General features: G+C 33.9%; 2 protein-coding genes across 10 annotated transcripts in view; both read right to left on the bottom strand.

Moving 5' to 3' along the window:
- The window catches only part of LOC127105020 (elongation factor 1-alpha), a 48,107-nt gene that overhangs the window by 17,640 nt on the left and 5,308 nt on the right, over window positions 1-25,159 (bottom strand). Inside the window, exon 1 of one of the 4 annotated variants that reach the window (XM_051042182.1) lies at window positions 7,135-7,273. The exons of 2 other annotated variants lie outside the window; for them this stretch is intronic. The gene's annotated coding sequence lies outside the window, so the exon portion shown is untranslated. Of the gene's footprint in view, window positions 1-7,134; window positions 7,274-25,159 lie in introns of those variants that run through there. One more of the 4 variants, XM_051042185.1, reaches the window with a different exon arrangement.
- The window catches only part of LOC127105019 (elongation factor 1-alpha), a 94,648-nt gene continuing 74,178 nt past the window's right edge, over window positions 4,690-25,159 (bottom strand). For 2 of the 6 annotated variants that reach the window (XM_051042176.1, XM_051042175.1), the window contains exons 2-3: window positions 5,891-6,384; window positions 4,690-5,787 (exon numbers count right to left, since the gene is read on the bottom strand). In XM_051042176.1, the coding sequence (XP_050898133.1) occupies window positions 4,915-5,787; window positions 5,891-6,352 (1,335 nt within the window). In that variant the 5' untranslated portion in view covers window positions 6,353-6,384 and the 3' untranslated portion in view covers window positions 4,690-4,914. Of the gene's footprint in view, window positions 5,788-5,890; window positions 6,388-7,134; window positions 7,277-25,159 lie in introns of those variants that run through there. The other 4 variants (XM_051042180.1, XM_051042178.1, XM_051042174.1 and 1 more) reach the window with 3 other exon arrangements.

The following is a 25,159-nucleotide window of genomic DNA, read 5'->3' as shown; positions in this document are numbered from 1 at the left end:
TATTCACATGTGAAAGCTTATAATTATCACATGTTTACCATCAAAGACGCATATGAAAACTGACCAACCACCAATTGTCCTTAGGATGAATTGATACTCACGTGGACAAACATACACACAACTAGAAAAATATTTAACATTTTTCAGAAGCATTTTCTACAAAACAGGTCATTTTGGCGACTTTTTTCATTTCAACTACTTACTTAAAAATGTTAAATTACTTTATAAAAATACAATCCTTAGCCAAATTCGAACAAAATTGAATCAAAGAAAAAATTGAAATTAAATCCAATTAGACCAATGCACTTTATTGTGTTGTTACGCACTGTTACTACATTGATACTCGGTTTGATTCCAAAATATTAAGTCATATATAATATTTATTATAAACAATAAATAATATTTAAAAGGTTAAGTCATATATAGGGGTGTTCAGATCCAATCCAATCCAAAAAAAAAACCAAAAACCGAACCAAAAAAACCGAAATCCAAAAAAACCGATTTTTTTTGGATGTATTTGGATCACCATGTTGCATAACCGATCGGTTCGGTTCGGTTTACGGTTGGCTTCATGAAAACCGAACCGGTCCAAACCGAACCGGTATTACTTCCATTTACTCATCCTATTAAATTAATTATGTTAGCCACCACTAATTTCTCTAGAGAATCTCAATCACTTCTGTAGTTTCCCTATTCAGATTTTGAATTATACGCAAAATTAAATACAATGAATGCTATTCATTGTTATTATAACGTGCAAGTTTCTTAATTTTACAGCAATGTCTATTTCGTTGGGATAGATATTGTCCATATATTATAATGAATCTTTGCAACAATGACATCAAATAGCCATATAATATGAAAATTAGATATTGTCTTAGTAGACGTTGGTGGCATAATTGTAACTGGTATTGAAATATATTCGTTTTAAATTTCACAGTGTTGATTTAAAAACCGAATAAAACCGATTCAACCGAACCGAAGTAAACCGTATAAATTGGATTGGATTGGATTGGATTTTTCTTGTTGTCATCCAAAAACCGAACCAAACCGTATGCTTTATATATTTTGGATCGGATGATATTTTGTCTCAAAACCGATCCAAACCGGACCGTGAACACCCCTAGTCATATATATGAATTATCATAAATAATAATAATATAATTATTATAACATACTTGCATAGCAGAAACTTATACGGTACATGACATAAATAATAACAAATGCAAATGTTATATTTATCCAATTCACCCGCATTATACTCATTTAGACAATTGCAAATAGAATGAATTCTCAATTAAAGATTAAACCGTACATAAATTATTTTTCTTTTGATGATTCATTAAATTAAAAAGTTTAATTGAAAAAAATTAGAAAACAAAAATATCCCAAAGTTTTTCAATCCATGATTGCATATATAATATATAATATTTATCTTATTAAGAAAAGGTAATCATTAGTGTTATCGGTCTTGATACCAAACAAAAAATGATACATAACAAAAATACATGTAATTCAACTCACTGGTTGTAAATTAAAGGTATGCAGACAAATATAAGGGTTTCCAACGAATTGTTATCTCCTTCGAAACTGTATTTGCAACCAATCGATATTGGTACTAAACAAAATAGAGTAATATATCGTACAATTGGAAGATAACATAAATCCTAATTTTAGAAATAAAGGTTAAAAAAAATATCTCAAAAATCAAATTGAATCAGATATGAGTGACCCTGATACCACTTGTTAGATTTATTCATAACCTTATTAATTCTATCGATATAGAAATCAAGAACAGAACTCTAAAATAATATTTATAAGTCGATACACCATCAACTTGTATCCCTTAAACTGATATCAAAATTCAATTAGAGAATAAAAGCGGAAGCGTATCTGAGTTTGCCATTGGAAATTACTGAAGGTTTGCGGAAATTTTATCTTCCAATTTGTAGAGTTTTTATATGGCTCCTTGATTCTCCTCTGGTGGGGATGAAGAACGAAGTTTTGATAAACCATTTTGTGTTGTCTACAAATGGGGATCATAACCCCTACAAATAACCTTAGGGTTATTTCTTAGTGTTCAATATTCTAATTTGTCCCCTCATCAAATTAGATATTGACTTATGGTATCTACACAATAATCTCATATTTCATGATATTTATGCTTTTAGCCACATACTTAATATTAATTAGACCACTGCAGTTTTGGCTAATTAAATAATTTCCCTAAGACATGCAATATTATATTTATGACCCAAAAATTCTAACATTACCATCATCAATCATACCATTACCATCAAACTGAAGCATTTTATAGTGTGTTGACCTTATCAATCAATACATATAAGTTCAATAAGCTTCATCTTCTTGGCTATTACATATGCATATGGAAGATAATAGATTTTTTTCTAAATGTACAACCACACTTTGAGCTATCTAGACCAATTTTCTCCGCTCACACAACTTCATGATAAATAAATTCAATCTTGTATGAGATATATTAACAATCAATTGTGAATACAAGTTTTTACCCTTAAATTTGTATTATATGATTGTGATACTTTTACCAAAGGATATGTGTACTACATTGTGATTCATTACAGTCATAATGATCGTTGCTTCCTAACCTTTGCAAAAATCACCCTTACTATCTTGCAATCATTTTTTCAATGTACCATGAACAAATTCAACTTTATTTGTTGTGGTGTCGCCAAGGTATCTAACATGACCAACTCGTGCATAAACTAATTTTTTCTTCACTTGATCTATTATTGTAGTTTCAACATATTTTTAAAAACCACGATAATTTGCCTGCACATTTATGAACTCCATGCCATAATGAACATATGAATCATCTTTAGAAGAATTAAATATAATACTCCTCATATCCATTTTGTGATCCAATATTTGTGTGAATTTTTAGACCATTTTCCCGTTTTCACCCTTGATCCTTTTTGTTTCCTAATATTCTCTTAATTTTATGTCTCACATTTTTTGTTATTATGATACCGACACAATAAAACATATGATGCATGAAATACTTTTGCAACAGAATTCATCGATGAAGTATCACAATATGTGACAATCACATATGACATGTTTTATGATTCTTTCAACATACTGTAATAAATTTATAGAGTTAGTGTAACATTCTCCTCTTTTGTATATTCCAAATAAACAAAGCCAATTGAATATGTCATCTTTATAGAAGTAACACCAACAATTTCAAACAGAGATGGCATGTACTTGTTGGTAAAAATGTACTTTGAATCAATTATTAGTACTATGAGAAATGTGCTAAGCAAATTGATGGATTCAAGATGTGTCCAAAATATATCTCGAACAAAATTTCCATCCTTACACATTATATACCTATAAACATAATGATGCTTATCCAACAATTTCAATAACTATTGCATTTTAAATCCTGGACCCCTTACCATCTTATTATTTATGTGTCAAACATTATTATCTTGGTTAATATTTGAGACACTATTAGGTCTTTTTTTTGTTTCAAAGTTGCAAGTATATTTTTAGGCTGAACCATGTTCGTTGTCATCTCAACAACAATTTTATTATCTCCATATCTAAATGACTAGAAATAGGAAGATCGATAAATTTGTAATCCAATCCATAATTATATACACCACACAATATATTAAATGTCAAAACATTTTTGGCTAAGTGACAATTATGTGTAGATACTTCTGATGCGTTTATAACGACGGAAAGATTTGGTACATGAGAAGAGGTGATCAGATGGATTAAAGAGGTAGTGCTTCATTGCATACACAGGACTACACAGATTTGTCTAAATATCTTAGGCAATCTCCTGCAGGTGAGGGTGAGGTTCTTGAGCCCCCAAACACTCAAATACCTAGGGTGAATCATCAACGTGGATTAGGGTCACGCGTTCGAGTTACTAGGGGATGTGGATCGGAAGTCGGTTAGGTCATCCCGATCAACGACATTAGTCTTTTTGGTTATCAGATGGATTAAAGAGGTAGTGCATCATTGCATACACAGGACTACACAGATTTGTTTAAATAGTTTAGGCAATCTCCTGCAGGTGGGGGTGAGGTTCTTATATTAATATCAATATCTATCTGTCCGATTTTGACTTTTATCTTAAATGTACATTATTTTTGGAAAAAAATGTCAAACCAATTGACACCTCCTTTTAATGCCAACACACAAAAGATGGGATATTTTTTGAAAAAATAGGTTATGAGTCAAAAATTCAATAATTTGTTGATATTTGCCGAAATTCAAATGACATCAAATTTATAATATCATGGATAATTTTGAAACAAAATAAAAAATATTGGAGATAGAATTGATAGCAAATCTAAACATGAGGATAAACTTTATCAACACTTTTGTAATTTTATTTATTATCTTAAACTATTGATAATATCTCAAATACTATCTTATGATACGAGACTGAAACCTCACTTGGTAGCTTTCAAAACCAGAACTTGTCCAACGCAAATGACTTTGAACCTTAGTGCTGTTCAATATGAACATGATAACATTCGACCAACATATGCAATGCAACAATCATAACATTTGCATTTGGTACAGATAGTTAAATTATGATGAAGCATTGCCATAAAATATTCATACACTCCCCAGCAAGAACATAACACCAATAAATAAACACGTAAATTCCAAAATAAAATCACGGGGTTCCGAAACTTGGTGCTTAAAATTTTCAACTGTTCACACAAGACACACAATTAAAGCATAAACACAAATGAAATAGCCCTGCCACCGTCGATCTAGAACCCAGTTCTGAGAACAAAAGCTGCAAGATGACGGTGTAGACTTCACACTTAATCTAGAAAACAAATTAATTAGACAAAAACCAAAAGTACTAAGAACAGACCATTTATAACAGTAAAACACCCCGGTTCATTTCTTCTTTATCTTATTAGCTGCTCCGGTGGGTTCCTTCTTCTCCACAGCCTTGATGACCCCAACAGCCACAGTTTGACGCATGTCTCTGACAGCAAAACGGCCAAGTGGCGGATATTGAGAGAAAGTCTCAACCACCATGGGCTTGGTTGGAACCATCTTAATAATACCAGCATCACCATTCTTTAAGAACTTGGGTTCCTTCTCAATCTCTTTACCAGAACGTCTGTCAATCTTGGTAACCAGCTCAGCAAACTTGACAGCAATGTGGGAGGTGTGGCAGTCAAGAACAGGGGCATAGCCATTTCCAATCTGGCCAGGGTGATTCATGATGATCACTTGAGATGTGAAATTAGCAGCCTCCTTAGCTGGGTCATCCTTGGAGTTTGAGGCAACGAAACCACGCTTGAGATCCTTGACAGCAACATTCTTAACATTAAATCCGACATTGTCACCAGGAAGGGCTTCTGTGAGAGCTTCATGGTGCATCTCCACAGACTTGACTTCAGTTTGCAGTCCAGTTGGCCCAAAAGTGACCACCATTCCAGGTTTTATAGTACCGGTCTCAACACGCCCCACAGGCACAGTTCCAATTCCACCAATCTTGTAGACATCCTGAAGTGGTAACCGAAGGGGCTTGTCAGATGGCCTCTTAGGCTCATTGACATTGTCAAGGGCCTCAAGAAGGGTTGGACCCTTGTACCAGTCAAGATTTGTAGAGCGCTCAATCATGTTATCTCCCTCAAAACCAGAGATGGGAACAAATGGGATTTTGTCGGGGTTGTAGCCAACCTTCTTCAAATAGGATGCAACTTCCTTGACAATTTCATCATACCTACCCTTGGAGTACTTGGGTGTGGTAGCATCCATCTGTTCAAGATGTCAACAGATTAGTACTAAGATAAAATAATTATAAATTATAAAAATAACATGAGATGCACCATCAAAGGGATACAATACAACAATCGAATACCTTATTGCAGCAACAAATCATTTGCTTGACACCAAGAGTGAATGCAAGGAGCGCATGTTCCCGGGTCTGGCCATCCTTGGAAATACCGGCTTCAAAACCACCAGTAGTGGAATCAATGATGAGAACAGCACAATCAGCTTGAGATGTCCCAGTAATCATGTTCTTAATAAAATCTCTGTGGCCGGGAGCATCAATGACAGTGCAGTAGTACTTAGTAGTCTCAAACTTCCACAATGCAATGTCAATAGTGATACCTCTTTCACGTTCAGCCTTGAGCTTGTCAAGCACCCAAGCATACTTGAATGAACGCTTGTTCATCTCAGCAGCTTCTTTCTCAAACCTCTCGATCACACGCTTGTCAATACCGCCAAGCTTGTAGATCAAGTGACCAGTGGTAGTTGACTTCCCAGAGTCGACATGGCCAATGACAACAATGTTAATATGAACCTTTTCTTTTCCCATTTGTCCTTAAATGCTTAAAACAACACAAAGATCTGCTAATTCAACAGAGAAAACAATAAGTATGATCCCAGTACCACACAAAAAATTAAGAAAAAAACACACTAGCAACAGCACAATGACCAATCGATTAGCATTTCAACAAATAAAACAATACATAGGTATGATTCCCAGTTCCAAAAAAAAATTATTAATTAATTAAGGAAAAAAACAGTACTATCAACAATACTAGGTATTCACAAATTCTAGGTAGAATGAAATAGAACAACATATCACCAAAACAAAAAACAAAGCAACATCTAATAATCATATGCAATCACATGTGTAACGCAATAAACTATGAATCGACGAGATAGGTATGATCCCAATAAAAAACCCAAGATGAAAAGTACTTAATCACAAATTCCAGCTAGATTGAAATAGAATAACAAATCAGAAAACAATACATAAGTATGATCCCAATACAAAACCCTAGATGAACAAATTCTCAATTTAACAAAGAAAAAAATACATAAGTACGATCCCAATTCCCAAAGAAAAAAATCTACTATCAACAGCACAGCAACCAAAAAATCTAGCAATTCAAGAAAGAAAACAATACATAAGTATGATCCCAATACAAAACCCTAGATGAAAACTATTTATTCACAAATTTCAGCTAGATTTCAATAGAATAAGAAATCAGCAGAAACAAAAACAAATCAAAATCTAATAATCATATGCAATCAAATGTGTAACGCAATAAACTATGAATCAACGAGATAAGAAACAAAAAAGAAAGTTACCGAATGAAGAGAATGCTACGCACGCAAGGAAGAGAATGAGAGAAGAGAGGAGCGTTAGGGTTTTAGAAAAAGCGTTTGAGGGTTTATAAAGAACTCCAATAGTAACGAATTAAAGATTTAAATCAAATCAAATCAAAAATTCAAATCTTTTAAGATTGTGTAAAACAAAATAGTAAATATATATTTGATTTCATAAAATTATTATGATTTTGTTTAATTTCAAAAAGAAAAACTGTTCTATTGTAATAAGTAATACTACTGATTTTAAACGGAACGTTTGAATGTGCCTTAACTTTTTTTAGTTAATGTATTCACATTTAATCTCTTGTTTTATTACTACTATATAAATTGATTTAGTTTATTAATGATATTATTGATTTTTTCAATTGTATTACAATTACAGAAAAAATATATATTATTTAAATATACTATATTAAATATGAATTTGCTTTCTATTAAAATTGAATTTAGTTGACCCTGAATTAATGGTCTGATCATTAAAAAAGTATTCTTGCATAAATTATAAAACTATAAAGTTAAATATAAATATATATATATATATATATATATATATATATATATATATATATATATATATATATATATATATATATATATATATATATATATATATATATATATATATATATATATATATATAAGTATCTTTTTATAAATAAATAACAATTATCAAATTTCAGATATTTTTAAAAATTAAAATGTAACAATTATAAAATAAAAATAATTTTTAAATATAGTCAATAAAAACACAAATTCAAATAAAATACAATAATATAATACAATATATTTCAAAACAATTTCTAAATGTATTGGAGAGGACATATTTTTTCTTTTGATTTTTAATTTTTGTTTTACATAAAAATATTAATCCAACGATAAATTTTTGTTTTACAACATTCAACACAGACGCAAAGCTACACGAAAGCTAAGGTAAGCAACTCCTCAAATTAGAGCATTAATCCAACGAAACAGAATCATCTCTAATTTTTTTACAAACAATAAACCACTCTCAAGTCACTCCTTTAATCATGCCAAAAATGTCCAGAGTATCCCACTTTTAGGTGGAGGCGCCATTAAAAATATATTGCAGACGCCAATTGGATTGGTTAGGGCACATGGTGCAGCCAATTCAATTGGCGCACATGCGTATCAGTTGAAAGGAGGGACCAAATGGATTGGCACCTCAGTGTATTTTGCAAATTTTTTTGTTAAACGGTCTACGTGATACATAATTTCGAAATATGACCAATTGATATTAATATAAATTCTCGTTTACACAAAAAAGCCTAATGGTGATGACCGGGATCACCTAACCGACTTCCGGTCCCACATCCCCTAGCTACCCGAACCCATGGCCTTAACCCACGTTGATGATTCACCATTGGTGTTTGAGCATCTGAGGGGCCACGAGCATCAGTACCAACTACAGGAGATGGCCTGTTGAGATAGTCAGACAAATCGGTATAGTCTTCAGTATGTATCAAAGGTGTACCGCCATAGCTGAGTTCATGACCCATGGCAGAGTAGTTGGGTTGGGTTTGACTTATTGGTGGGCGTCCAGGACAGTTGAAGGGAGACATGAGTGTGAATGATGCGTCGAGGAAAGGTTGGAAAGATTGTTGGGGTGTTTGATAGAGATAGGGTTGTTGGAGGTTTCAGTTTTGTGAAGTTTGGGCTTCTTGGCTATGGTAGGAGTAGGGACTGTTTGTGTTGAATGATTGTTGAGTGTTTTGGCTAAGGCGGCTTTGGTAGGGTGATGTTTTCGGTGCGAAGCGATGTTGGATCTCCAGTTAATGATCAATTTATGGGTGGTGGTATGGGGTTTGCTCTTGGTATTGGGGTTGGGTGTATGGCATATTTGGGTTATTTTGGGACGAGATGCGTAGAAAGAAAAAAGGACGGCCAAACAGCACACATATCAGGACAGAAATGGATACGACGGATAAAATGATAAGACTATGTAGTATCTGTCATCAACCAGGACACAACAAGAACAATTGTCCCAATCGAGGAGCATCATCTGGGTCATAATCTTGTTGTAACATTGTATTTTTGTAACCTTCAATTTTTATATATCATTAAGTTTTTGTTACAATGAGGTTCACAACAAACATCACTACAACATAAGCAAACTAAAAACAAAATATTTCTAACTGATTACAACAATCAAAGTGATGTCACCTCGTCTGAACATCATTTCCCTATCATCCTTATCAGTTTTCATTCGCACCCAACCAAAGATATTGTCGAGTCTCTCAATACTTCTAATTTTTTTCCCTTCTAGTATTTTCCCATCTAACCAATGAACCAGCTCCCTGTTCAGTTGATCGAGAGTAGTGATGTTCCAAAAGAGCATCAACATCTGAGGTTTGTCTCTCGTATAAATCACTTTTCCATAGCGGCGACGAACACCAAACATGATTGCCAAATGATGAAATGAGATGTGGAAAAATAATTCACACAACACCTCTATTTATAACAAAAAAAATTGCATTTTACACTGAGGTGTCAATCCAATTGGTGCCTCCTTTGGAAAAATACACATGGGCGCCAATTGAATTGGCTGCACCATGTGCCCTAGCCAATCCAATTCGCGTATGCACTCTATTTTTAAGAGGAGTCGCCAATTGGATTGACGTCTCCTCCTAAAAGTGGGGTACTTTGGGATTTTTTTTTTGAAAACAAAGTTATTTTGGGAATTTTCTTGAAAAATTTGATTATTTTAGTAAAAAATTCACAAACATCCTACCAAACCCGATTGTTAACCGCATAATTAAAGTACAAATGCTCCTTATCCTCTTCGTCCATCAAACACAATGAGCGGACAATATTATGAATACCCCCGTCATGATTCCTCTTTTCACCAACTCCAACCTAGTAGGTAACTTGTTATGGACCAACCGCCAACCAAAAATCTGAACTTTACTCGTCAAAAGTATAGATGAGGCGGTCATAGTGTAGGGTGCAAACCTAAAACTTTGATTCAACTTTCAAAAGAAATGTAGGTAAAATGCAAATGTTCAAGTGATCGGACTCATTTTACCATCTCTAATTAAAACAACTTTTGTACTAAATATTTTTAAAATCAATGAATGTTGATATTGATACTCAATTATATTTCTTTATTATAACACAAACGACGCGATGGGTGATGTTATTATTATCGAGCGATGATTTTGATTAATGTCACCAATTTAATCTAACAAAAGAGGAGGAACAATAACCAAAACCACTTATATGGCTTATATCCAAAGCAATACGTGCCTTGCTTGTTTCTCAAGAAATTAGTCTTAATATTTTCATGAATATAGTCCAACCAAGTGAATTTTATATTGTTTAAACCTAAGTTAGTAAGCTTGCATGCATATGAATTCTTTTTCCTAAAGATATGGGATATAATGAAGTTCATGGAGTTAGTATGGTGAATGCAATTCATCCATCTAGTATTTAGCTTCTAAAGCACCATATCATATGAAAAAAGCTTGTACAATATGTTTTGAGTATGATTAACACACAAAAAATATCCAATGCTTCTTATGAGCTAGCTCTACTACAAACATTGCTTCAATGAACTCAAGGTGTAAAGCATTGTCAATTCCAACATGAGAAGTAAAACTTCTCATATGGTCCATGTTTAAGCTTCTGAAAATACCACTATAGACACAAAGAAAGGAAGTAGATATAGTCATGCCATCGGTGTTGCATTTAACCAGTCAATGGTGGGAGGTTGCTAAAGGACTTCAACGATGGGTGGTTGGTCATAAGGATTAATTTAACGGAGAAATATTTGAGGATGGATAAATCCATTTTATATGAGTTTTAATTCTTAAGAGTTATGTTACTTGAAATAGATATATTGGAAAAAATATAGACAATACTAGTTTTCCAATCAATTTTTATGTCATCAAACTTGATTTAGTTCCTACCATACTAGATAGCATTTATTGAATGGATAATGCATGTAGTCACTGCCACCTTGCGGTGAGGATACCATGACTTGTTTCATGTTAATCGAACAATCATCTATGGAAGAAATGTGACTAATGATGCCAATGAAGTTGGATAATCATTTTCAAATGGAAGTCTGTTGTGAATGATTCTTCAAAAGAGTAGAGATTTAAATGGTGATATGCAGACATTACAGTCCAACTTGATCAATTGACAAATTGAGTTGGCTTGTCTATGAAATTATGTGTAATTCTTAGGTTTAACTTACCAGAATCCAAAGGTTTTCAACACATCTTATTAACATAGTCATCAATAGGAATATGACAATATTTAAGAATATTTGTAAAATTAGGATAGGCCAAATTAAAATTTATAGGGATCACTTACATTTTATTTATGATGAAGTTGTTAACTTTGGAGGTAATTGATGATTGGTTGTGGATATGGATATTGAGATGTTGTGAAAGAGGTTGGTGATAAAATCATGGTCAATATATTTGCTTGGAAGACATCTATGTTATTTATTACTGAAAGAATCTAGTTAAGAATCTTTAGTTATACTCATTTGCTCTTATATTAAAATATACCATTCAATTTCTTAAAAAGTAAATATATTAAAAAGATATACGAGAGTAATATTTGTGGGCCACTTGATTGAGTATGACTCTAAAATGCATGGTTGTACCAAAATAAGTCAATATGAGATATTGAGTTAATCTGTTGTTACCAAGTATACTTGGATAACGAAGAATATAATATTGGATTACACAACGATTCCACGTTTTATGTCTTCTATTCAATATAAATATAAATACAAAAGAATAATTATACACATGATCATTAACATAGAAATGTTATGTCATTTAGGGTCGTCTCAACCCTTAGACGAGTAAAGTCCCCGTTTTAGACCCCCGATTTTTTTATTTTTTAACTAATATATATATAGCACCATTTACTTCTAAACGAATATATAAACATGACATCAATCAACTCTCAAACATTGTGGTTTGTAAATTTTAAGAAAGAGTTCATTTTTGTGTCAAAAAAAGTTTGTTAATTATTATTAATCAGAAGAAATAATTAATTTTGTTAATTGTACCGTTCAATCATCGTTGTTGATTGTTATATGCTATACATTGCAATTTTTAAGCCTTAGCCTTTGCAATACATTGTTTGTTATAAAAGAAAGAGAAGAAAAATAGAAGAGAGAAGTGTGTTTAACTTTTAGAAAGACAAATTTATCCTTAAAATGAATATAAATATTTTATTATAAGTACATATTTTTAAAATTATCTTAATATTAGTATATGATTTTTAAAAAGTTAAATGAAATAATATTTTTTATTAAAACATAAAATATAAAAAATTGTTTTTATTTTACATGTTACAATTTAAAATTTATTAAAAAAAAAAACTTACCCAACCACCATATAAAAGAATAAATTGAAAATTTAAATTTAAACTAATATAATTTTTTTATGACGATATTACTTTAAAACAAAAATTATCTTTTTCACAAATATTAAATAAAACAAAAAAATTCAATCAAATTTAAAACTCAAAAGGTGTTACAAGTAAAGATGAATTATTCAAATGACAAAAATGAGAGAAACTTCATTCATTCTTCTTTCTTCACATGACAGGAGAGAAAGAAAAAGGTTGTGGGTCCCACTGTTTTTTCCTCTCTCTTGTCTATTTCTCTTCGAATCAAGTAGAATATATTTGTTGTGTTCTAAATTTCCAAGTTCTCTCTATTCAAACTCATATATACTAATCATACTCTTACTCCAAATTTTATAGTTTTGTTGTCATGTCTCTTTAACTCTTTATTTTATCAAGTTGTTTTCCATAAATCTCAAGTTATATTTTGTGTTACGTCGTTATTTACATGTATGTATTGTTTATCTTGAATTATTCAATTTCTTAAGTTTATTTATTTGCATGCAACCTTGTAATCAATTCAGTTCTTTCAATTATCATTTTCATTTCTTTCAAATTTTTATTTGTTTGTTAATTTAATTATTTTGGTTTTCAAATTTTAAAATAATTGTCATGTTTTGAATTTGTTAAATTTTGAATCAATCAACATTTTTTTTGAAACCGGGTTCTATTATTCTAATTTGTTCTCTTTGATCTTTATTTATAGTAATTTTTTATATTTTTGATTTTTTTTTACTTTTATCTTAAAATATATAATGTCAACTCAAAAATACGAATCAGGTTATTCAAAATTACAAAAATAAAAGAAATGAAGCTTTTATTATAGCGCAACAAGGAACCGTAGATAACATTACTAAAACAAGCAAAAATAAATAAATATAAAAATATTGGTGATTGTTTATTGATGTTGCTATAGAATTATTGAAAGGTGTATTTATATATTTTTAATTTAAAATTAATAAAATCATATTTAATCAACAATGTATTAACAGAGATTAATATATTGGTTTTACTATCCATTGAAAAATAAATTTTACAGGAACCTGATTATGACAATTTGACAAACGATTCTGCATCTCAAAAGGTTCGGAAAAAATATTTAAATTATTTATATAAAAATTTAATTTTATAAAGATTCAATTTTTAGAGTTTGCTCTAGACCTCAATATTGGTTGAGATGACCCTGATGTCATATGACATGATATTCTTGTTACTTAGATATGAATGATGTGTAGTTAGATACCACTTATGGTTTATATTATTAAACAAGTGATTTAATATTATTATCAATATTACGAAAATCTAGAGGATCACACGCATAGAGTATTTCAACAATTCTTTATTCTCTATAAACTGTTGGAAAAAACCAGAAATGGAGTGGTGAAAAACAGTGTGTTTGGGAAAGATGAAGATGATAATGTGAATAGAGAGAGATAGAGAAATAGAGAAAGATTGAGAGAATTGAATCATATGGCATTAACCTTTCAACTATGACATACAATGTCTATTTATAAAGTACAAATTGGAACCACAAACAGGCCCAAGAATAACAGAAAAAACAGAATTGCAAAAACAGCTTATTTCCAAAACAACTTATCCAATAAGCTGTTTTCACTGCAGTGCTTTTTAAAGCTTCTATCAAGCATTTGAATTATTAAGGACTTCCAATACACCACCTTAATTCAAATGCTCCACACTCATCATGCTCAACTTCTTCACAAGTCTCTTGAACACATCACTTGTCACGCCTTTCGTTAACAAGTCCGCGACTTGTTCTTCGCTTCTACAGTACCCTAAACGCAACTGTCCGGAGCTCACCAATTCTCTCAAATAGTGGAATCGCATTTCAATATGCTTGCTCCTCCCATGTGCTATGGGATTCTTAGCAAGGTTTATCGCTGAAATGTTGTCCACAAGTAGCAAAACAGCCCCATTTCTACTGTTGTCCAACTCCTTACATAGATTCACCAGCCACACAGCTTGGCATGCACACATCGACGCTGTTATATACTCGGCCTCGCAAGAAGAGAGGGCTACAACCGGTTCCTTTTTCGAACACCAAGAGATTGGTGCCTTACCGAACATAAAGAGATACCCCGTCGTAGACTTTCGATCATCCTTATCTCCGCACCAATTGGAATCGGTGTATCCGAGTAACTCACAACTTCTACCCATGTCGCTTGCCGGAAACAAAATTCCACAACCAAGAGTACCTTTCACATATCTAAGGATCCTCTTAACTGCTGCCAAGTGTGATACCTTCGGCCTCTCCATGAATCTACTTGCAATACCGACACTAAACGCCAAATATGGCCGCGTATTGCACAAGTAACACAATGATCCTATCAATCTCCGGTATTGAGTAGGATCCACATCTTGTTCTTCTTCACTCTTGGACAGTTGTAATCGTGTCTCGGCTGGTGTTATGGCAGCATTGCAATGCTCCATATCACACCTCTTCAGAATTTCCATGGCGTACCTTCTTTGGTGCATGAGCAGTCCCAATTTTGTCCTTTGGAACTCTATGCCTAAGAAGTATCTCATGATACCAAGATCACTCATTTCAAATTCCTTCATAAGCTTTCCTTTGAACTTTGAAATGTTCTTTTCACAGTTGCCAGTAATCAACAAATCGTCCACATAAAGATAAAGAATGATTACTCCTTCAATTGCATCCGGTTTCACATAAACTCCATGTTCGGATACGCATTTCTTGAAACCAACATCGCTAAGAAATCCATCTATGCGTTTGTTCCAAGCTCTTGGAGCTTGTTTCAAACCATAGAGTGCCTTCCTCAACTTATAGACCTTTGTCTCTTGATTTTTTATCACAAAACCAGGTGGCTGTCTCACATATACCTTCTCATCAAGTGGACCATTCAAAAATGCAGATTTGACGTCCATTTGATACAACGGCCAGCTGTTGTTATTTGCCATCGCAACAACTAACCGAATGGTTTCATGCCTTGCAACTGGAGCAAACACTTCATCGAAGTCTATCCCTTCCTTTTGCAAAAATCCCTTCGCTACTAATCGAGCTTTATGCTTGATTATCTCGCCTTTCGGATTCACTTTCACTTTGTAGACCCACTTCACACCTATCGCCTTTTTACCTTTCGGTAAATCAACCAACATCCAAGTACTGTTCTTCTCAATCGAATTCAGTTCTTCTTTCATCGCACACATCCACTTTGGATCGCTTAATGCCTCATCCATATTCACCGATTCGGATTCGGCCATTAGAGCGAAGTGAATAAGATCACCCTCATTGTTGATCTCGCTATCTCGGAATAATTCACAATCACGGAGTCTTTGAGGCAATCCTCTTTGCCTTGTTGGTCGTCTACTTGATTCACCTGTTTCGGTTATAAAAGGTTGTTGTACAGTACTTTCAGCAGGCTGAGAATTCAAATTTTCCTGCATGAAATCGATTTCACCTTGAGGCAAATCGATTTCAACCTCACCAGAACCAGTTCTAGCAGCTCCAGAATGCTAATTTTCCTGCATGAAATCGATTTCATCTTGAGGCAAATCGATTTCCTGAACTGATATGGCAGATTTTCTGCTATCAAACTGCCGAAACTCGTCCACGATCACATCTCGACTTATCACAATCTTCTTGTTACTCATATCAAACAGCTTGTAGACTCCGGTAGGATGATAACCAATCAGCAACATCATTTCACCCTTGTCATCTAATTTCTTTCGAATCTGACCCGGAATATGTCGAAACGCTACCGAACCGAAAACACGCAAGTGACTCAAACTTGGCTTGTGTCCACACCATACCTCTTCTGGAGTAACCTTGTCCAGCTTCTTTGTAGGACACCTGTTTATCAAATAGGCAGCTGTAGAAACAACTTCTCCCCACAACTCTTTCGGAAGATTTTTCGCTTTCAACATGTTACGCACCATGTTCATAATCGTCCGATTTTTTCTCTCGGCAACACCATTTTGCTGAGGCGTATAGGGTGGTACAACCTCACGCACAATACCCTCATCGTCACAATAGCTCCCAAATTCCCTCGAAGTAAATTCTCCTCCTCCATCGGTTTTGAGAATTTTGAGTTTGTGACTACTTTGTCGCTCAACCATGGATTTAAATCGTTCGAACATATCAAACACCTCATCCTTCCTCTTGATTAGATAAATCCAAAGCTTCCTACTAAAATCATCAATAAACGTGACAAAGTATCGGTTACCTCCATACGAGTTGACTTGCATCGGCCCACACACGTCCGAATACACCACCTCAAGAAGATGCTTGGTCCTATGACATGTATCCTTGCTGAAAACACTATTGTGTTGCTTCCCTTGAACACATTCAACACACAACTCAGCTGGAACCACGATTCTTGGCAGCCCGGTCACCATACCATGTTTATGCAATGCGTCGAGGTCTCGAAAATTGAGATGACCAAGACGGTAATGCCACAACCACTCCTCACGACTTGCCGCTGTAGCTAAACATCGATGCTCCATTACTTTCAATGCTATCTTGAAATTTCGATTGGCAGTCATCGGTGCTTTAAGTACCAAAACTCCCTTTCGGTCCAAAACGCGCAATACCTTGTTTTCCATGCGAATAATGTAATATTTCTCGAGTAGTTGGCCAATGCTCAAAAGATTACATTTGATTCTTGGAATGTACAACACATCCTTGATCAATGAACGACTACAATCTTTCTTCACGATCAAGACATCTCCAACGCCATCGGCGGATAACGTCGTATCATCGGCAAATCTCACTTTATTCTTCGTGGCTTGATTGATCTTGACAAACCAATCCTTTCTTCCCGTCATATGAGTCGAACAACCAGAATCCAAGTACCACTCATCGCTACTTTGAATTCCATCTCGAACCGTTACCATTGCGTTTTTCTCCGAACGCGTTTCTGCAGAATTGTTTGCACTGCTGCCACTGTTGTCCAGCCCTTCTCTCATGCCATAATTCTCTTCCGTGATCATCACAAGAAGCGCATTATCATCATTCGCTTCTTCCCTAGCAAACTTCGCCTCATCCGCGCGATTTTCTATTAGTTTCGCGTGGCAATACTTTGCGAAATGCCCAAGCTTTTGACAATTGTAACACTTCACGTTACTTTTGTCGAATGGCTTGTGGGTTCCTTGATCACCCTCCTTGGAGCTTCCCTCACCTTTTTGCCCCTTTGAATTTTGTGAATCTCTACCACCAAAATTCTGGAAATTGGACTTCCCTCTCGGATGCCCTTTCCTCTCCGATCGTTTACTCTTCTCATGAAGTCGCGCTTGCAATGTTATTTCCGACTTCGCTTTATCGTTTCCTCTCTCATCCATTTGTTGTTCATGAGCTTCTAGTGAGCTTTGAAGCTCCTCCTTCGACAACAACGATAAATCCTTCGATTCTTCAAGCGCAACGACAATGTTGTCGAATCTTGGCGTTAAAGAACGCAAGATCTTCGACACAACATTCTGCTCTACCGTAGTTTCCCCGCACGACTTGATTTGATTCATCACACGCGTAATACGCGTCACATAATCGTTTATCGACTCCTTGTCCTCCATTTGCATTAACTCGAATTGTCGCTTGTGAGTTTGTAACCTCACCACTTTGGCTTTGGCAGCCCCAGCATAAGCCTTCTCAAGAATCTCCTACGCTTGCTTTGCGGAATCGCAATCGCCTACTTTTTCAAAGTTGTCACCATCGACACAATAATGGATCAAGAACAGCGCTTTGTAATCCTTCTTCTTCTCTTCTTTGAACGTAGCCTTTTGAGCATCCGTAGCTCCTTCGACGAGAGACGTAACACCATCTTTGATCACCTCAAGAACGTCTTGATAACCGAACAAAACCTTCATTTGCTTCGCCCATTTGTCGTAGTTTTTCGAGTCAAGGATTGGAAGATTGGTAGGTATTTTATCGTTTGAAACGGACATGATTGCAGCGGAATTGGATCAGAACCAAAGCTCTTGATGCCAAATGTTGGAAAAAACCAGAAATGGAGTGGTGAAAAACAGTGTGTTTGGGAAAGATGAAGATGATAATGTGAATAGAGAGAGATAGAGAAATAGAGAAAGATTGAGAGAATTGAATCATATGGCATTAACCTTTCAACTATGACATACAATGTCTATTTATGTGGTACAAATTGGAACCACAAACAGGCCCAAGAATAACAGAAAAAAACAGAATTGCAAAAACAGTTTATTTTCAAAACAACTTATCCAATAAGTTGTTTTCACTGCAGTGCTTTTTAAAGCTTCTATCAAGCATTTGAATTATTAAGGACTTCCAATATAAACAACGCAGTTTTTTTTCCAATATGCGTCTTAATTGTCGTCTTTCTAAAAAAATCACTAATACAACGTTCCACTTTGTGCTTACGTGGACTTTATAGAAATATTGGTATTTTTTTATATTTGTGATAAAAATAATGCATGTTTTAAATGGTATTCTAAAAATCATACTTTGATAATATAAGATTAATGGTTTAATTAAAAATCCATCTATTGGGATTACGCTGCGAATAGGATTAAAACTTTTTGAAAATCCTTCTTAAATCCCTAACACTACTTTTGTACCAATTTTTTAAAAGTATTTTATTTAATTTCATATTGAATTATTTTATCTATATTTGATATTAAAGTATTAAATCATTATAAAAATTTTAATTATAGATGTTATTCTTGAAGTTTATCTAACTTTTATTTGAAAAGTCTACTTAAGTAACAAATTTAACTATCATGTTTAATTGATATCGGAGTATACATGATGCAATATTCCGACTTAATTAACCCATTAAAGTCTGAGTGATTTCATAAATTGTTGAAATTGAATGGATAAATGGTCAAATAAACTCTTTCAATATGACGGTAATTGCGTCATTTCATAATCATAAATGCACCATCCAAGTTACCAAATTAATTAATTAAGATTTAATCCTTTCCTACTTTGTTTAATAGAAAATTTAGGCAAAATAATATTAGTGAAATTGCACATGTATGACAAGGTGCACTTTGATCATCAAATTAAATGAGAGAGATTTGTAACGCATCCACACATTTAAAGCTTATATCTTATCTTGGAATTAGATACAAGGTTTAAGGTGGTTTCCTCTCCTTCATTTCTCATTTTTTTTATATTAATGGTTGTAAAAACTGGGTTGACTTTTTTAGATTATGAATCAATCAGGATGCATGCATATTAGTTTTTGAATGATATATGTTGCATGATTAATATGAAAGTTACATGTTTAATGTTTTTTTGTAGTGTTATATTTGTGATTGTCCTCAATAAGGGTGTCATCGCCCGAGTGCAATGTCGCATGGGCGATATCATGGCCGGAATAAAGGGCTTGCCCTCACTACTAATGATGTGTGTAAAATCGTTAGTCAAAGAATATGGAGTTTACCAATATCTTCGGAAGATTAGGTTGTCAACAACTTCCCCTACGCATAAGGGAGCGGTTGCCACCTCAAAGGGTGACCCAAAACCTAGGTCTAAAAGCCTCTATAAATATTTTTTTCTCTAATGGGAGAAGGGACATATCTTAAGCCATACAAATTATACCTCTGTGTACGCTTATATTTAAGCATACTATTTCGTAACAAGGCCTCTCACCTCACATGAGAAGATCCTTCAAGCCAACACAAAACACCACAATATATGGCTTCTCGCCATTGTGCGAAAACCATAACCATTATACAACATGATATACCTACTAATGTTTTTTATAGTGTTATATTTATGAGTGTTCTCAACAAAGGTGCTCTCGCTTGATTGTGATGTCGTTTGACGATATCCTGACCATAATAAAGGGCTTGCCTCACCACTGATGATGTGTGTAAAATAGTCAGTCAAAAGAGTGGGAGTCCACCACTGCCTTCGAAAGATTAGGGGGTCAACAACTTCCAATGTGCATAAAGGAGTGGTTGCCACCTCAAAGGGTGACTCAAACCCTAGGCCTAAAATCCTCTATAAATATCTTTCCCCAACAAATCTTAAACGATACAAATCACATCCCCATATACGCTTAAACCTAAGCACACCATTTTTAACAAGGTATTTCACCTCACATTAGCATATCCTTAAAACCACCACAAAACATTGTCGTATATGGCTTCTCACGATCGTGGGAAAGTCTTAACCACTATACAACATAATATACCTACTAAGGCCTCTGAGTCCTCATGCTCTTGCAAGAGGAACACACAGACTTGTACTTTTTAATCAGTAAAGTGGCACCAATTGTGGGGGGCCGATAAAACAAACATGGGCCATACTTTTTCCATCAACATCACCCTGCTCACAGTTACCTTTCACTCATAAACTTAGCCACTTTAGGCCATGGTTAACATCAGAGCACCATCCACTACACTCGAAGGTACTAGCAATAATGGTGATGTTGATGCCATGACATAGATGCATGCCACCATGGACGAATTACGTCACCATAACCAAACACTGGAGGACGATGTCCACAACATCAGACAACGCCAACAGGAGTCCAATCCTCCGAAAGAGATGGAATTGTTGGACCCTCAATCACTCTCAAATGATATATGGGGCGCCTATTCTTGAGGGATCTAAACCTCCCGCTTTGGCCAAGTTTGACGGGTGCAGTAACCCATATGAGCATGATGTATCCACCAACACACATATGGTAATCATATAATCGTATGACTCTTTGAAGTGTAAATTGTTATTCGACACCTTGAAGGACGTCGTCCTAAGATGATACATATACGTCGTGCCTCCATCACCAACTATCAAGAGCTAGTAAAGAATATTGTAAACCAGTTCACCGACAACCGTCACATAAAATGTTCACCACCAGCTTATTCAACATATGTCATGGTCCATCAGGGTTACTGAGGGACTATCTTGTCTACTTTAACAAAGCCACCATCAGGGTTGCCCCATAAAACTAATAAAAGTTTGTGGTGGTGTTCCAAAATGGACTCAAGACGGGACACTTCAACAATCTCTCGCCTATAAGCCAACACTATCGTTGGCGAAGGTGGTCACCATAGTAGAATGCTACATAAAAGGTGAGGATAGTAACACCAAAAAGAAGGTGTGTGGTGTCAAAGAGCATATTTCCAATGACGGGGGTTCACACCAACAGGGGAAGAGAAATTATAACTCTCCCATAAAAAGACAAGACTGCGTTTAAGAAGATAGGCAAGTTGACAGATAATTGCACGCCCTTGAACACCCGTCGTGAGTAGATCTGGCATGAGGTTCTTTACCTGCACAACATCCCCATACCCCTTACTCCAAAGTCGGATGTAATGAGCTCTGGACCAGGAAGTTGATTAGATCATCTTCCATCATACCATTATTTTTCTCATGTTCTTGGAGAAAGACTATGTAATAATCCGGAATAGAATTTCTCCTTTCTCTAGTGGATCTCCGTAAAGGTATTGGTTCTTGTAACACTTGTTCTTAAGGATCTTGAGTTTGTTCTTCATGAATCACCAAATCATCCTGAGTTGGAGGAATAATGTCTTATGAAGGTTCTGTTCTTGCTTGATCAAAAGCAACTATATGAATCAGTTCTAAAATTGTTATTGATTATTCCTCTAAGACAAAGTCTCTAACATTATTCTTCCCCCAAACTCAACATCCTCAAAGAATGTGTATGTTCCCGTCTCAAAATTTAATTTAATTTGGGATCGTTAAAAATTTGTAGCCCCTAGATCTTTCAAAATAATAAATAAAGTAGTTATTCATTGTTTAAGAGTCCAATTTATTTTCATTTGGTTTGTAAGGCCTTGCCTCAGTTGGACATCCACACACATGAAAAAAAAAATAATTAGGCTTTCACCCAGTCCAAAACTCGTAGGGTGTTTTGGAAACTGCTTTTGTTGGTACTCTATTTAGAATATAAGTTGCAGTCTTTAGCGTCTCTCCCCATAGTGACTATGGTAAAGTAGAATGGCAAATCACACTTCTTACCATATCCTTAAGAGTCTGATTTCGTCTTCCAGCAACACCGTTCATACTAGGCAATCCTGGCATAGTGTATTGTGGGATGATTCCACATTCCTCCAAGTATTTGGCAAAATGCCTTGGATGTTGTTCACCTGAACCGTCATATTTGCCGTAATATTCACTGCCACTGTCAGACTTGACTTTCTTAATTTTTTTGTTGAGTTTATTCTCAACTTCAACCTTAAATGATTTGAACACATCCAATGATTGATACTTTTCATGTAAAAGAAATATGTATGTATATCTAGAGTAATCGTCTATGAATGATATAAAAATATTGTTGACCATTCCAAAAAGGTACGGGAAATGGTCCACAAATGTCTGTATGAATTAATTATAAGATATTTGTAGATCTATATGTAACATATTTCTTTGTTTTGGTCTATTTACCTTTAACACACTCGACAAAAACATCAAAGTTTGTAAAGTCGGTGGAATCTAAAATTCCATCAGACACTAGTCGATCAACTCTATTTTTAGAGATGTGGCCTAGGCATTTGTGCTATAATGCTCATGAATTGTTATCGTCGATTTTATGCTTAGTACCATGTGACTACACATTCAAGGATTCACCATAGGTAGCTATTGTGTCAAGCAAATATAGATTAGCATGACTCAATAGTGAACCAGTTCCAACAATATTTGAATTGAAAGACAACTTGAACATATTGTTTCCAAATGAAGAAAAACAACCTGATTTGTCCAAATAAGAAACTGAAATTAAATTTCGTCTAAATGACAGAACCATAAAGGTGTATTTCAAATCCAAATAAAATCCGGTACACAGTAATAATATAAAATATCATATAGCTTCCACCTCCACCGACTTGCCATATTCCATGTAGATGTATCTTTCAACATCATTTGACTTTCGGTAGTTCGGGCAACCTTTCATTGAAACATTGATGTTAGTAGTTGCACTAGAGTCTAACCACCAAGTGTTTCCATGAGCTAAAGCTAAATTGACCTAAGAATAAATCAGACAATGACTCATGCGATTAGAGCAATCCTATTTCTTATAATTTTTCCTTTGTTTATAGGTACTAGATTTCATAGGAGAAGGTGGTTGCTCATTCCCTAATGCAATGTCAAGATCCATGCAGAAAAGAACATTTCTCATGTTCTCATTCCAATCCTTAAAATTTATCCCATTAAGGGCCTGAATCTTATTCATGTTAGTAGATGTTGAAGCAATTGTAGTTGAAAAATAGAACATAATAAATATTATAAATATACTCATATAAAAATGGAATCATCAATTTGTTAAAATAAATATATAATCAATCTCAAGATACCTAGTGCACCATCAATATTGAGTCTTTGGACAATAATATTAGTTGTTAGTGGTACTCTCGTTGTAACGGTCAAACATTAATAAAAGAATGTTGAATAATAAACCATTCTCTGAATTAATTTACTATTCACATGTGAAAGCTTATAATTATCACATGTTTACCATCAAAGACGCATATGAAAACTGACCAACCACCAATTGTCCTTAGGATGAATTGATACTCACGTGGACAAACATACACACAACTAGAAAAATATTTAACATTTTTCAGAAGCATTTTCTACAAAACAGGTCATTTTGGCGACTTTTTTCATTTCAACTACTTACTTAAAAATGTTAAATTACTATATAAAAATACAATCCTTAGCCAAATTTGAACAAAATTGAATCAAAGAAAAAATTGAAATTAAATCCAAATTAGACCAATGCACTTTATTGTGTTGTTACGCACTGTTACTACATTGATACTCGGTTTGATTCCAAAATATTAAGTCATATATAATATTTATTATAAACAATAAATAATATTTAAAAGGTTAAGTCATATATATGAATTATCATAAATAATAATAATATAATTATTATAACATACTTGCATAGCAGAAACTTATACGGTACATGACATAAATAATAACAAATGCAAATGTTATACTTATCCAATTCACCCGCGTTATACTCATTTAGACAATTGCAAATAGAATGAATTCTCAATTAAAGATTAAACCGTACATAAATTATTTTTCTTTTGATGATTCATTAAATTAAAAAGTTTAATTGAAAAAAATTAGAAAACAAAAATATCCCAAAGTTTTTCAATCCATGATTGCATATATAATATATAATATTTATCTTATTAAGAAAAGGTAATCGTTAGTGTTATCGGTCTTGATACCAAACAAAAAATGATACATAACAAAAATACATGTAATTCAACTCACTGGTTGTAAATTAAAGGTATGCAGACAAATATAAGGGTTTCCAACGAATTGCTATCTCCTTCGAAACTGTATTTGCAACCAATATCGATTGGAAGATAACATAAATCCTAATTTTAGAAAATAAAGGTTAAAAAAAATATCTCAAAAATCAAATTGAATCAGATATGAGTGACCCTGATACCACTTGTTAGATTTATTCATAACCTTATTAATTCTATCGATATAGAAATCAAGAACAGAACTCTAAAATAATATTTATGAGTCGATACACCATCAACTTGTATCCCTTAAACTGATATCAAAATTCAATTAGAGAATAAAAGCGGAAGCCTATCTGAGTTTGCCATTGGAAATTACTGAAGGTTTGCGGAAATTTTATCTTCCAATTTGTAGAGTTTTTATATGGCT

Source organism: Lathyrus oleraceus, chromosome 7, assembly GCF_024323335.1.
Source record: "Lathyrus oleraceus cultivar Zhongwan6 chromosome 7, CAAS_Psat_ZW6_1.0, whole genome shotgun sequence".
In the NCBI taxonomy this organism is placed as follows: Eukaryota; Viridiplantae; Streptophyta; class Magnoliopsida; order Fabales; family Fabaceae; genus Lathyrus; species Lathyrus oleraceus.
The sequence above is the reverse complement of the archived record's forward strand: the minus strand, read 5'-3'. Positions and strand labels throughout refer to the sequence as shown.